The 14,036-nt window shown below is 36.7% G+C and overlaps 1 protein-coding gene across 1 annotated transcript in view; it reads right to left on the bottom strand.

Annotated features, from left to right (window-relative positions):
• The window catches only part of LOC134529085 (uncharacterized), a 71,654-nt gene that overhangs the window by 43,249 nt on the left and 14,369 nt on the right, over positions 1 to 14,036 (bottom strand). The window contains exons 6-7 of the mRNA XM_063362797.1: positions 11,514 to 11,688; positions 9,395 to 10,979 (exon numbers count right to left, since the gene is read on the bottom strand). Of these exons, the coding sequence (XP_063218867.1) occupies positions 9,395 to 10,979; positions 11,514 to 11,688 (1,760 nt within the window). The remainder of the gene's footprint in view (positions 1 to 9,394; positions 10,980 to 11,513; positions 11,689 to 14,036) is intronic.

The raw sequence follows: 14,036 nt of genomic DNA, 5'->3' as shown, positions 1-14,036 counted from the left end.
TGAAGAATTAATTAAAATTGGGCTTGAGTTCGAGTTGCATTCCACCATTTTCCAGAAAGTTTAATTTACTTTAAATTAGTTAAAACTTTTTTTCTTGTATTTTGTCTATTGAGTTGCCTTTGCTGCTCTGGAAATGCCCAAATAATAGTCATCTGTTAGAACCTCATTCAGAGGAACAAAAATGTGTACGTTTTGTGTTTTTTGGAGAGAAAATACTGTAATACAAATTAAAACGATTCCAAACACTATCCTTTTCCAATTATACTTCAATTACTACAGTGTAACTTAACAGGTGGTAATTGTAATGGCAAGTGCAGCTAGAAATGCACCCGTGCACATTCAAGGTTTGTATGTTGTTTCCCAAGGTTTTTCTAAGAATGTTTTCTCTGTTTGGACTGAAAAGTTTTAAGGTCCCTTTGATGTCATACATTTATGTTTTATTAAGTTGCATTTTGCTCGACAAGGACATCTGCATCACTTCTTAAGCAAAACCTCTTGGCTAGAGCCATCTCTGGCGCCAGGAGCTCGTCAAGTTCCTATGTTCTTCTAGTGTTAGGTTTTAAGTGGATATTCTCTGGACACACTCACTACCAACACCACAGCTCACTACCGTTGTAGAAGCTGTGTGTGCAGTGCCTGTGTGAAAAAGTGTCCATCCACCTTGAGTTTGGGACCAGCCTCTCACTTGTTCTACCGACTGTGGGTATGTGCACAGACTCCTAAAAATGCAGATTGATGCCCTTCAAAACTAGCGTAAACCCTGACAGCAAGCCAAGCAGCAACAGTTGTACGCACTACTTCTTTCAAAAGCAAATGGTGAGACATTGTAAAAATAACCTTCTAAACACAATTTTCTTGAAGATACCAAGAAATTTTCAAGACACTAATCATAAGGCACAGATGACTAAAATTTAGTACTTTATTTTATTGAAGTTTGAGGTCTAATCGACAGAGAGATCCTAGGAGACGGTAACACACAAACCAGGAATACTGACATTCACATGGCATGATCTCGGGAAATCATGGGAAGCTGACATCAGGATGGCCAGCCGGGATTCAAACCTGGTTGTCTGGTGGAATCAGGGTCCAGTGTTTTACAACTGTGGCACCTCGCTCCATATTAGACATTAGTCATATTTTCCAACATAACCATAAATTACATCTTTTTCTTTGCAATAAAGAGGCCTTTAAATAATACAGATAAACAAAATCCTTTATGAATGAAAAACATGTAATTTAATGTTTGGTTGAGGCCACTAATTCTTACTTTGACGTTGACTACAGACCCTCCTACGAGCCAGATGTGACCTGTCGCCCCTAACTCCCTCCCACTATATTTTTCAAACCTCCTGCCAGCATGGGTGCATATGCTTTGTTCAAATACTACACCAGCCAAGTAGTCAGTGCCACACACCCCTACTATATTAAGTAATTAGTATTGTAAACCTTCATTTTTTTTCATACCCCACGTGTTTGTGTCGTTCTTTTCCGTTTTAATTAAAAATAAGGACAGAGCCGTGGTACAGTATGTCTCGCGCTAATATTGCAGTACAGGGCAAATGGCACCCACTGTTGCCAGGTTGATACTAGCTGGCTTGTTAACATTAAAATTTTTATTCTGTTGACCATTAACAATTATAATAGGTTTTAATTCTTTTTAATTTTTACTATTTGTTGATTTTTCTGAGACCCAAAAATTGTGTCTCTTAACATATTATAGCTGTATACATTCTGAAAAAAAAAATTATATATTCTAAACACCAATTATATTATTTCACAGGAGAAACTATTTGTAGCAGTTGGTCACCATAACAAAAATTTATCAATAATGTAATTTTTTAGTAGTGACAGTTAAGAAATTAGTTTGAATTTTTATCAAATGGCATTTGGACAAATTATGTATCCATTTCTTTTATAAATATGTTAAAAGCTCTATAATTTGGGCTGTTCATAACCTCAAATGTTCTGGATTAGTGATATTGCAACATTATTGAAGGCAAAATAGTTTTAATGGAAATATCAAAGAAAAATTAGCATACAATACAATGATATTCAAAACAAGTTGTAATAATCTGCTCTAGGGAAAGAAAAATACCTATAAGCATTACTGTTTAAATGTTATCGGAGGACTCTTTGCCTCCGATAACTTACAGTGTTTTGCCCCTGATCTGCTAGTGAATACCACCAGCTTAACTTCCAAAGTGTGGTTCTTTTTACTAGTGATGGGTCGAATCTCAAGTTTCTAAGATCTGAATCTCGAACCCATATCTCAAAGATTGATTGCCACGAATCCACCCCTCGAATTTGAATCCTGGTTTCAAGGGTCAAAAATGAAATAATGTGCAATAATTAAAATTTTAACAAAGATAAAATGCTTTTTCATAGCACTTGTTTGTTGCTGAGATTGTTAGCAACATTTTAAATTGGTGATTTCTAATGATTTTACAGTATTTTAAATGTCGCTAACCTATACCAATCATCCATTTTACAAATTTTAATTAACCATTTGATAAAATGATAAACTACTTGAAGTATTACAATTCCATCTTGCAGAACAATTTGAATACATGCCAGGAAATTATAAAAAAATATTTTGAAGCTTCCCCCCCTAATTAAATAAAAATTACTGATTTTTTTTAAACAAAATAAAATAAGTTTTGGGCTTCAGAAATCATCTCCATAACGTTCTTAAATTCAACCAAAAAATTAAAATAACTTACTATTGTATCATTAAAACATGTGGTAGGTACTAAATGAAGCAGTACACCAACTCTCTTTTAACAAACAGGGCATAACCTACACAATGTGTACTTTCTAGACGTTGTAATAAAAACCATATTAAATGAAAACATGGGGACGGGGAAAACGTACATTAAAGACATTGTAACATGTCTTCACATACCTTAACAATTATTCACTGTATTTATTTCAATTTTGTTCTAACATTCACTGGGAAACCACGTATTTTTCCAATTGAAAAACCAAAATTTTTTGTGTGTCACATTAAGTATTGAGAGAAATATACATAACTGAGTTGCAGCTTTTACTGTTAACAAGACCATCCTTTCTTTTATCCCCTTTCTAAATAACCAAAAATAAATAATGCAAGACATTCAAACACAGCACAAAGAGCAACTTATCGTGTTGTGGCATTCAAAAATTAAAGTGATGGGCTTTGTAGTAAAAAAATTCTACTTCGAGATGTATCAAATTACTTTGTTATTGAAATTTGTTTCCTGTGTTAAATATCTAGACCTTCAATGTGACGTTTTCCGAAATGATGTCAATCAACTCGCATAAACAGCTGTGTTATGCGCAAAACTTTGTTTAAAAAATAAATAAATAAATGAATTGAGAAATTTCACGAAAAGCTTTATAAACCGCAGAATATTGTTTTCTGCAAATTTTGCGGTTCGCAATATTTTTGGGTCCATAAATATGACCTATACATTTATATTCGTTTCATGAACTAAGTTTCCCAGATGAGTGCATGATATGTATTTAATTTACTTATAAATATAAATTAAAATAAATTTATTTCACAGTACAGTATTAAAATAAGTACAAAGATAAACATAAATATTCCTAGTAAACTTAAGAGTTTTCCAGTGTTGAATTTTTTTATTTACTATTTTTACACCAAATATTTTTCTTAGAATCTTTAACATGAATCCCGAATCTTTTTCCTCAAATCCCGAATCTTTCAAATATTGGATATTCAGGAGGATTTGAGGATTAGAACAGCCAATCCCTACTTTTTACGCCTGGAGTTGTGTTTTCACTATAGTACAAACCGAGCTATCAGAGAATGGTCTGTTCGTTTTGACCGCCACATCGTCGGAAGTCCATGTCACGTGGAAGAATACTTGGTAAAGAACCGTCTTGACACAGAAGTTCGTTGAGGGGAATGGGTACATCTATCGCTCCGGCGAGCAGAGCAAGCAGAGCCACGAAACGCTACCTCTCTACACGCCACGGCCAGCCAAAATCGCTGACGTCACACTACCGCCACCCACCTCTGCTCATACGTCTTCCAACATTAATAATAAACACAGACAATTTGTCCTAGGTTATGGACGTTGTGAGTAAAGTCTAAGTGTCAGTGAGTAGTGAAGCAGCTGAACAAGTAGATTTGGTGAAACTGCTTAGTGAGTAGTGAAGTAGCTGAATGAGTGGACTTAGTGACGTCTGCCAGTTGTAGTTCGAAAACAAGGGAGAGTAAAAGTCAGAGCGACTGTGACAGTAAGGCCGGCTTTGGATGACATCACCATGGATGACATGTGTTTGGGGATACAATAAATGACTGTCTACGATATAAGTACTGACTTGACTAAGCTCATGAGACGGACGAAATCCTTCGCTGTGAGAACTGACGCAGCCGTTGGCGACTACTTTTGGGAAGGCTGCAACGGAGTTAGTTTCGGCCACGAGTTCACTGGTTGTGAGCGTGAGGCTTCAGGGAATGAGAGGAACGAGTTGCAGTTGTCTGCTAAGGAGGCAGGGAGACGCCGAACGAGTCGAGAAGTGGGACCGTCAGGCGTCCTACCACTGCAGCCCCAGTCCACTAAGCGAGTCAACCATACTTGTTTGGCGAGTTCATCCACGACACGCGGCGAGTAAAACAACTTGTCATGACCCCGTCATTTGGCTATGGACCAAAATAATATTTGTTCCAAGAGTAAAATAATATTTTGTTGGTCTTTAATTTTGTATTAAGCCTCAAATATTGTTTTTGCTTATAATTATATACAAGGCCCCTGCAATTTTAATATTCTTATCTTAAATCTGCATAATTCATTATTTAATGTTTTTCTTAGGCTTTTATTTTGTTTGCATTACAGAAGGGCTTTAATATTTTTAATTTCCTTCAGAGTTGACAAATGTTTTACAGGAGCTGAAAAATATACTGTTATTTAATTCAAAACTTTCATTGTAACGGCTCAATTGTTTAAATATCATGTTGCGATATTTGTGTTACATATTTTTTCAGATGTTGTAAATGCCAAGCGTGTAATATTTAATCATATATTTTGTAATGCACTTTTTCTAGGTAAGCCATTATTGTACTAAATTTCGTGTTCGCAGATAGTCCAAGTGAGAGAGCGAGCACAGTGTGTTCAAACTCGGCTATAACCATATCCAGCTGTTTTTAATGATCATCTTGCTTTAACACATTCATTGCCTTTGTAAAGAGCCACCTAATGTGGCTAATAAAAATAACTAGCACAGAGTGCTCCTCTCTCCTCTTAAAGTCCTTGTGTGTGTGCCTTATTCGACGCGTGTAACATAAAAAAGTCTCATATCACAATGTTTCTGTCATTCGGATCTTTTTTCCAAACAATGGTGCAAATGATAAACTTCTTTTTTAAAAAATTCTGCACAGTTATAGCTAGAGACCCGGAAAATTCGCGGATACTTCTGTCCTCAGGATAGAATTCAAAGTTATAGGTGTGCTTGACCCATGTTTACTTTCCCATTGGTTGATTTCATAGCGAGAACATTTTTATCCTTGTTATTTGGCACTACCTGATTCGCTTACTTCTCGCTTAGCTGAACATCATTGGCCCACTGTCATAGACGGGCGTGTCCAAACAACTGCATGCCAATCATGAACGCAGTGCGAGAGTGTGAAGGTTTGCATTCTAGCTTGCGACTAAATGAATCCGCGAAATTTCCGGGTCTCTAGTTATAGCTATTGTTGTATTCTGCAAATTTCAACAAATGCCTGAACCTACATGAAAAAATCTGAATGTCAGCAGTTGCATCGGTTCCTGAGTACAGAATGGGCCGAACCGAACACGCCATATTGTAGAGCAGTGACTAAATTAACTATTTTTGTTTAAAAAACAACTGTCTGGCTTACTCTTTTTCTTTTCTTAAAAGGAATAAATGCAACATTATAGTTGAAACTATTTCTAACATTAGTACACCAATCCCTCGCATAGCACGTCTTCACTTAATGCGAATTCAGTTAGCACAATGTAAATTTTACTGCCCTAGTCTCGAATAGCACGTCTGTAAATTTCAGTTAGCACGAAATCGCCACAGGCTAAAAAAAATCTCGGAAACGACGCAACGTCAGGTATGGAATTCGAGGGGGGAAGAGTGGTTTGGAATGCGAGGGGAAAGAGATGCGCACGCAGATAAACAAACACCGGGCCGTACTGTTGATGCCCGGCCGCAGACCAGGCCCTACCGTTGATGCCCGGCTGCAGACCAGGCCGTACCGTACAGAAACCAAAGCAGATGAAATTGGACACGTTTTTTAAAAAAAAGCAAGATGATAGTGTTAATTTCACCCCAGAAAATATTTAACTAACTTTTATGTTTTGTATATGTACATATTGTACATACAGTAAACTCCCGGTATATCGCGCCCCGATTGATCGCAGAATCGGGTATATCGCGGATCAAACCATGTCCCCCAGTCAGAAATGAATAATAATAATGGAATAAATGGTTGACAGCCGATTAGGATAATTTTGCGTTGTAACTAACAAACTAAGCATCGGGCAGAAAAAAGCCTAGGCGTAGAAAATGTCCGCAGTAAAATTCTAAACAAGATATCTCCGTACATTATTCCTCTATCTTGTAGGGTTTTCAAATTATGGTCCAATCCAGCCCAGTGATATTTTCTGAAACACTAGTTCTTAACGTCGCTTTATCTCACAAATGAAACATCGGACAGGGGACCTGATAAAGCCCACCATCCAGCGACATTATCCAGCGTGACTCGGCTGGGGATTGATGTTGGATAGGCTTGGTTGTCGGCAAGCGCTGGGTAGGGAGAGGCTAGCCGAGAACATGGAGAGAGGTACAGATTAGAGAGGGCTGAAACACCAGGGGGAGTGGGGGAGGGAATGTGTTCACGCAGCACACAGGCAGAGCATGAGTCACTTGACTGAGCAGCGTCGCTGCGTACAAGGCAAAATCAGGTAGTCCGGTGTTTAAAATTCCACTCCAGAATCTTAATTGGTACTTTACTGGACATCTGTATATAAATGTTTTGTTACAACTTAAACCTACAGACGTAATATTATTGGGTAATTCATTGTATTATACAAGTTCATCTTTTTACTTTGGTATAATGTTTTAACATTAAATAGTAAAGTAAATCGGCTAGCGTATTTTTAATCTTTGCCCAGGAATTCCCAGTGGTCCAATATTTACGTGAACCATACTGTACCACTTTTGCCGTGAGGTAGTAAACAAGTCCCGGAAATGTTTATGTGTAGCGGTCTCCCGACCTTTAAACAGAGGCTGGGGAATATAACACTTGCCGATCCGAGCCACACACACTCAGCAACTCGACACAGCGTTTGGTGAAATAAGTAAAGACAAAGTTTAACACGGTTTTTAATACGGCGTCACTGATTGCGCTAAAATTAAATTGGCGCAATTTTTGTTTCCCACATGTGACCATTTATAATTTACTGTAAGCATGGATAATAAAGTTTAACCACTTGACACGATAGACGATTCTTTATTTTTTATTGTACGAATGCTAGAATCGTTTTTTTCCTGTATCTGCGGCCTGCTTCTACAAAAGACAAGCTATCTGTAAGTAAATCTAGAATTTTTATTTTGTCAATCAAACTCGGTACTTTGCGATTCATATTCGGTTTGAAGTATCACTACGGCCTTTCTTTTTAGAAGACTTTGACCACAGAATCGTGTGTAACCGCACACACTGCACTTACTTTTTTACGGACACTGACGAAGCAGATACTGTGGCTGACACCACGAGACTGGCAGCAGCTTGTGTGCCGCACGTGTGTTTGGCGGCGTTTGGCGCGCTCGTAGGCCGTGCGACAAACTGTGCGCGGCACGCGGAAAAATAAAAACAATTCAACATTTAATATTTATCTTTAAAATTTATTATTTTTATTTTTTCACCCGTGTTTAGTGGAAACTGCGGATGCAAAGTCCGCACAAAGGCGGGCCGTCTATACTGTGCGTGCTTGCCGACCTATTAGAACACAGGCGGTGTTTTATGACTTTTGACCTTGGTCACATCGAAACATCGCGGTTATGCAACAACGCGGGTAAAAGTTATGTCCCCCGACAACCGCGTTAAATAGGGAGTGTACCCGTATTTTAATGTTATGTTTGTGCTCTAGGGAAAATCTAAATCTGTTTATCTGTTAACTGATTTGTTTACATAGCCACTTTTATAAGAGGTGTGCATTACAAATTAAATGTTTACATATGGCTGTGTGTTTTAAAGTTATATAAAACCGGTTCTTAATTTCATAAAAGTGTTTTAATTTTGTTAAGTTTTAAACGTAATAACAAAGGATCCAGCTGCTTGCAACAGCAGGCAGACAGACGCGCGCGCGTGTTGAAGGTCACGCCTGGGCGGGCAAGCCAACCTGCTGACTGATGGTAAATATGTTACCACTTATCTCCCGTTACACTGTGCCATGTTTTCTTTATCTAACGTATTCGGTGGTAGGCTTAAAAAGATAAATGATATGACATATGCATTTTCAAGTATTATTCTACGCATTTATATTATGTAAATATTACTTCCCTACACATCTTGGAACACATTAAATAATTTAGCCTTATATTTATGGGGACTAATGCTTCAGAATACGCGATTTCGATTAACACGAACATTTTTAGGAACGAATTAGTCGTGCTAAGTGAGGGATTGGTGTATTTTTTCTTGGGCAAGTAGCTAGTCCAAGAAAGTTTGCCCATTTCAACCATATTCTACTGGATGTTTTCTTAGTTTTGTCTCTCCTGAGAGCAGTCATGAAATTCTCTCATGAAGGAATCAAGAGATTGTCATAATTCTAGAAGTTTGTTGAGGACTGGAGATAATGCCCAAAGCACCATTATAGTTATATTAATTTTAATTTGTTATTGAATGTGAAAGTTGTGCTTAGCTTAAAACCAGTTTTATTATTTAAATTTTATGAATAATCTTTAATGAATCTGTATATTCTTTGGAAGTCACAAACTGTAATTTGTTTAAACATGAAAATGAATACCCTTTTTTTGTTGGCTGCTGAGATTCTGGTATGGATGGTTCTCGTCACCTTTTTTTCCCCACCAATGGTCAATAGTGCCAGTTACGTTAATGTGAGATATGTGGAAGGTTTATTAAGTTGGAGCTGAGACAGTACTGTCCTTTTAAAGGAAGCTTTAAGTTGATGGCATCCAGAGAACTGTAATCGCTTCTCTTTCGCCCCGTTTTCCAGTTTCACCAACATTATGCTATCATACCCTCTACACACCCCCACATTTATAACAGTATATATTAAATAATGCTAATTCTATGCTTCAGTAACAAACCAAACTAGCACAATAACAAAATAGTAATGTTTTGGCTGCTATTTGGGAGAAAACATATTAACATTACATAAATGTACTGAAACCTACTTACCTTTTATATTCTACCGTTGGTCGTCTTATACCAAGATCTATTTTTTGTTCCTTCACCATTTTTGTTTGATAGGTGGACACAGGAGACTCGACAAGAGCAGATTCTAGACGAACTTCTTGGTGATGCTCCTTTGCTATTAAGCTACTACTTTCTTGTGCAACTGACACATTGAATTTTTCCATTTCAAAATTTGTAGGAAATTTTTCACAGAAGTCAAAATTATTTTTTTCCTTAACATGCTGAGAATTTGCAGGATAACGATCAACTGGGCGAGGAATTCTGGAAAGATTTGGTGACTTTTTGCTACTGTTAACTAAAGTTTCCTCAGTCACAGAGTCATACTGGCATGAGACACTTCTCTGAAGTATATTTCTGTCTTCACAGCCAACAGCAGCATCAATCATTTTCACTTTTTCCAAATTAACAACAGGATCCCTACAGATGCTCTTAATGTCTTCAGCTTGAATGTTACATTGACATGATATACTCTTTGTTTGTAACTTACTATACCTGTTACCCACTGCAACATCTATGACAGGAGTTTTTACAGTATTAGTTGCACTGTCTTTAAAGCTGCCTTTATTCACAGTACCTATGATATTACACTGGCACAGTACTGATCTTTGAAATCCAGGATACATTTTGCTTCCAACCCCTACATCGACTAGTTCCACTTTTTGAGTGTTAACAGCAATATCCCGAGATTTGTTTTGATCAGGTTTATAGGGGAGATGACATGACACATTTCTATGAAAAATGTTTATGTTTCTATCCCCTATAGCAACATCTGTGACATGCACCTTCTGTGTGTTAACTGCTACATCTTTGATTCTGCTTGCAAAGAATTCAGAGGTGTCTATGCACTTACTGGCAGTTGTAAGCATTAGTGGCCAAGTAGCAGTGCTGGCATCTTTCTTACAGTTTGTGTTCAAAGTCATTTCCTGCAACAATCGCCCTTCATTTTCTGGCTTTTTAAACACGTCCTCAAGTTCAGTCATCACACCAACAGAAAGTTTTTCAATAATTTTTTGTTTTTTCAGTTTTCTTTTGAGTCTGGCTTTAAGCTTCCTCAGTTTGTCATTCTTGTGGACTTTATACGATACACGCACTCTCTTAGGTTTTGGCAAAGGGAGGTCTATCTGAATAGCTACATGACTCTGAGAAATTTCAGTCTGAACACCAATTTTACTTGTGTGCCTGGAAGTATTCACTGCAACATCTCTTTTGGATAATATACCGTTGAGAGAGTTGGACAAGTGAATAGCTTTTTCAGTGTGTGGCTGTGAAATGCTGTTTGAAGTTAAGCTTATTTTTTTAGTATGTTCTGCAGTAGTGGTCTTTTCACTAAAGTTTACATACGTTTCTGCATTGTACATTCTTGGCTGCTGATGACATATGCCTACATCACGTGTAACAACACAACAAGAAACTCCAACATCTTGGTAATTGTGTCTTGACCAGCTGTCAGTTAACTGTGATCTTGAATTTGTATCTTCAGCAGAGTACAACTTTGAACAGTTGCGACACACAAAAAATACATTTTCTTCTTTTTCTTTGTACGTCGAAGTCCAATTCTTTTCATCACCTGCAAAAAATTCAAGGCAAGCTGTAACTCAAACGCAATAAGAGTTTTTTTAAACTAGATGAATGTTTTATGTAACAGAACAAAAACATTGAAATTACAAAAACCACCGAGTCAAAATGATTCTACGTGGACACTAATGCTACAATAAAAATTACAAAAATAATCACCAACAACACTTTCTACTATTACTACATAGTAAAGAAAAAACATGTCCCAGATATAGTACATTTAATTTAAAAAAAACAAAAAAAAAACACATTCAGTTAAATATATAATTGGAAGGAATACAGTAACTGATGCTTCGCTGAATCTTCAAATAAAAGTTATTTATAATTTGACTATGGCCTGTTTCGGACCTGTGAAGATTCTCTGTGGTCCATTGTGGATCACTGGTCACTTAACTTTAAAATTAGCATGGCCTCCAGAAACAAATGTTAATTCATTTGTAAAAGTTAACAATTTATTGCATCTGGATAAGTGAACTGGTCCATGGGATAGACCATTTTATAGTTTTCCTGAGAAACTTTTTCTTACCTCTTGAGCACCTTGGAATAGTGTTATGAAAGTTCAATGGATCAATGTTTTTCTTCAAAGTTTTATGGAATGAATCAAGTTTTAAAAAGCTGTCATTGCTGGACTTTCCTGCATCCTCCTGTCGTATTTGGAGCAAAAGTTTCCTTTTCTCTTCTTTCAAAACTGAAAGTTGAACCTAAAAGATAAGAAACATACAAATATTTGACGGCCAACACTATAAATTTGAATGTTTTAATGACATTCCTTCATTCTAGAGTAATCTGTAGCTGTATGCCAGTAAAAATAGTCGTGGCCATGTGTTCCTAGCGGATAGACGTGTGTTGGGAGTGCTTCGCAGTCTTCATGTTAACATCGTTAGGTATACTTATTTACACAGCAAATTAATCACAATTAGTTTCTCATTGTTTGGTCAGTCTGATTTTTTGGGGTTTACCTTACCCAATAGTGATGTAACTCTGACCTCATCGAAAAACTTAACTTGAACACGTTTAGATCTCCGACGAAGGAAACAACATCGAGAACTGTGTGTGAAATGTATACTAATCACGATACCTTATCAATCGAACTTGGCCTGACGCTGACTTGACCTCAAACAAGAACCCTCCTCTGAAGATGTCATTAAAACAACATGAATGAGCTAAATCTGTATCTGCACCCTTGTCACCTATGCCCATTGAATTGAGCAAGATTATTGAATTAGTTGATCTTGTAAAAATAATGAATATCAAAATAGACAATCTCAAAATTAAAAACCAAGTATTGAAGACATTATTAGGTGACTCCAGAAATGAAAATGCAAACTTAAAAGAAGAAGTCATCCAAATAAAAAATTGCAGGTAGCCTAAATCACAACCTGAACAGAAGAAACAAGGGTTACAAAATCAAATTGATCACATAAAATCATATAGCGAAGTAACAGGCAATTCCACGGGAAACAAGGCTGGAGAACAGACGGCGACGAATGTTGAAACATCTGGCGACCGTGCGCCCACGATGCCTGCAACAGCATGAACTACTCTCCAAACAAACAAACTGATGATGAAGAAGGCTTCACTGGAATTCAATACAAACACAAGCTCAAGTGAAAAATGAGTCAGGGCGGGAACACCGCCTCTATGAAAGAAGGAAAACACCAATGGAAGTTGGTATGAGAAATATCTCCTTGTTAAAAACAGTCTCAAAACCAGTCTTTAAAAAAACTGAAGCTCTATTTTCAACATGTTTTGAGCCCACAGTCCAAGAAAAATAAATAGTGGATTATATTTATAATGAATTATAAATGAATAAATGCTAATGAATAAATAAATAAAAAGTAACAAAACTACAAAAAAGAAACAAAAATTTGTGCAATATTCTTCAAGTGATGCAAACATGAAGCTAGTTTTGTTGAACTGAATGTATTTTTTCCACTGTTGTGAAATACCATCACACTAACTAATCACTATAATTAATCATAAACATGACTGATTACAAACCATTTTCTTTAGACAGCGAGTACATTCTAGAGGAATGGCACTGCACTTTTGTTTAACAGAAAGTCTATTTCATTTATTGCATATCTCCAAAACAACAATAATTAAAGTTTAGAAAATAATTATGCTTACAGAAACAAAGGTAAATTTTTTTTAAATACAACAGATGTCTTGTGTACCATAGTTCATTAAAACAAATCTGTGTTACTGTTAACAGAGGATAAAAAGTATCGAACACCTGAAAAAAATTAAATTAGGTGGCAAATAAGAATTTTTTCAGCATTAATAATATTTACTGAGAGAGTAATTCCTTTCCTTTGGATACCTACATCTACAGCATCTCTCATCCTTTAAGAGTGCTGTATTATTGGCATGTACTCTCTCTCAAATACACTGTTTCAAATGTGAGTGCCAGCCATTACTCAGTATGCACTGTTTCAAGATAACTTAAAATTGTGATGTCTAGTAATTAGGCACACAATTCAGACCTAAGCAGCACTCAAATTGCTAGCATTACACTTTTATTAAAATATTAAGTAATTATAATAACAGAAACTAAAATGGCAGGAAGTTAATCCACAAAAGTTCTTAAAAATTTACTCTTACTATCACGAGTCTGTAAACCAACACAGTATGAGCTAGGTTTCATACATTGTCAGTAACTAACCTGGCCTCTAATCACAAACTCACAACAACATTCGCAACATTCAAAACTTGCAAGAAATAAAAGCATGACATTTACTCGGGATTCAAACCAAATGCTTTACTGAAATGAGAGTAGTGTTAACGCTAAACTATCTTGACCCACGAATAGGAGTGTATGCAGAATTTCATTTCGGAGGAGATAGAACCACTTTTTCCTCTGTTTGCTTTCAAATTATTTCCATTTGTTGGTGGGAACAATGGATTTTTTTATTAGGATTGAGAAGGGGGGGGGGGCGGAGGGAATATATCCCCATCACCCCCCCCCCCCCTTGCATTCACCCCTTATCAGAGTTGCAAGAAAAATCAAATTGAAGTAGGCGCCTACTTCTCCCGTTGCCGTTCCTTC

Source organism: Bacillus rossius, chromosome 2 (genome assembly GCF_032445375.1).
Source record: "Bacillus rossius redtenbacheri isolate Brsri chromosome 2, Brsri_v3, whole genome shotgun sequence".
NCBI classification, from domain to species: domain Eukaryota; kingdom Metazoa; phylum Arthropoda; class Insecta; order Phasmatodea; family Bacillidae; genus Bacillus; species Bacillus rossius.
The sequence above is the reverse complement of the archived record's forward strand: the minus strand, read 5'-3'. Positions and strand labels throughout refer to the sequence as shown.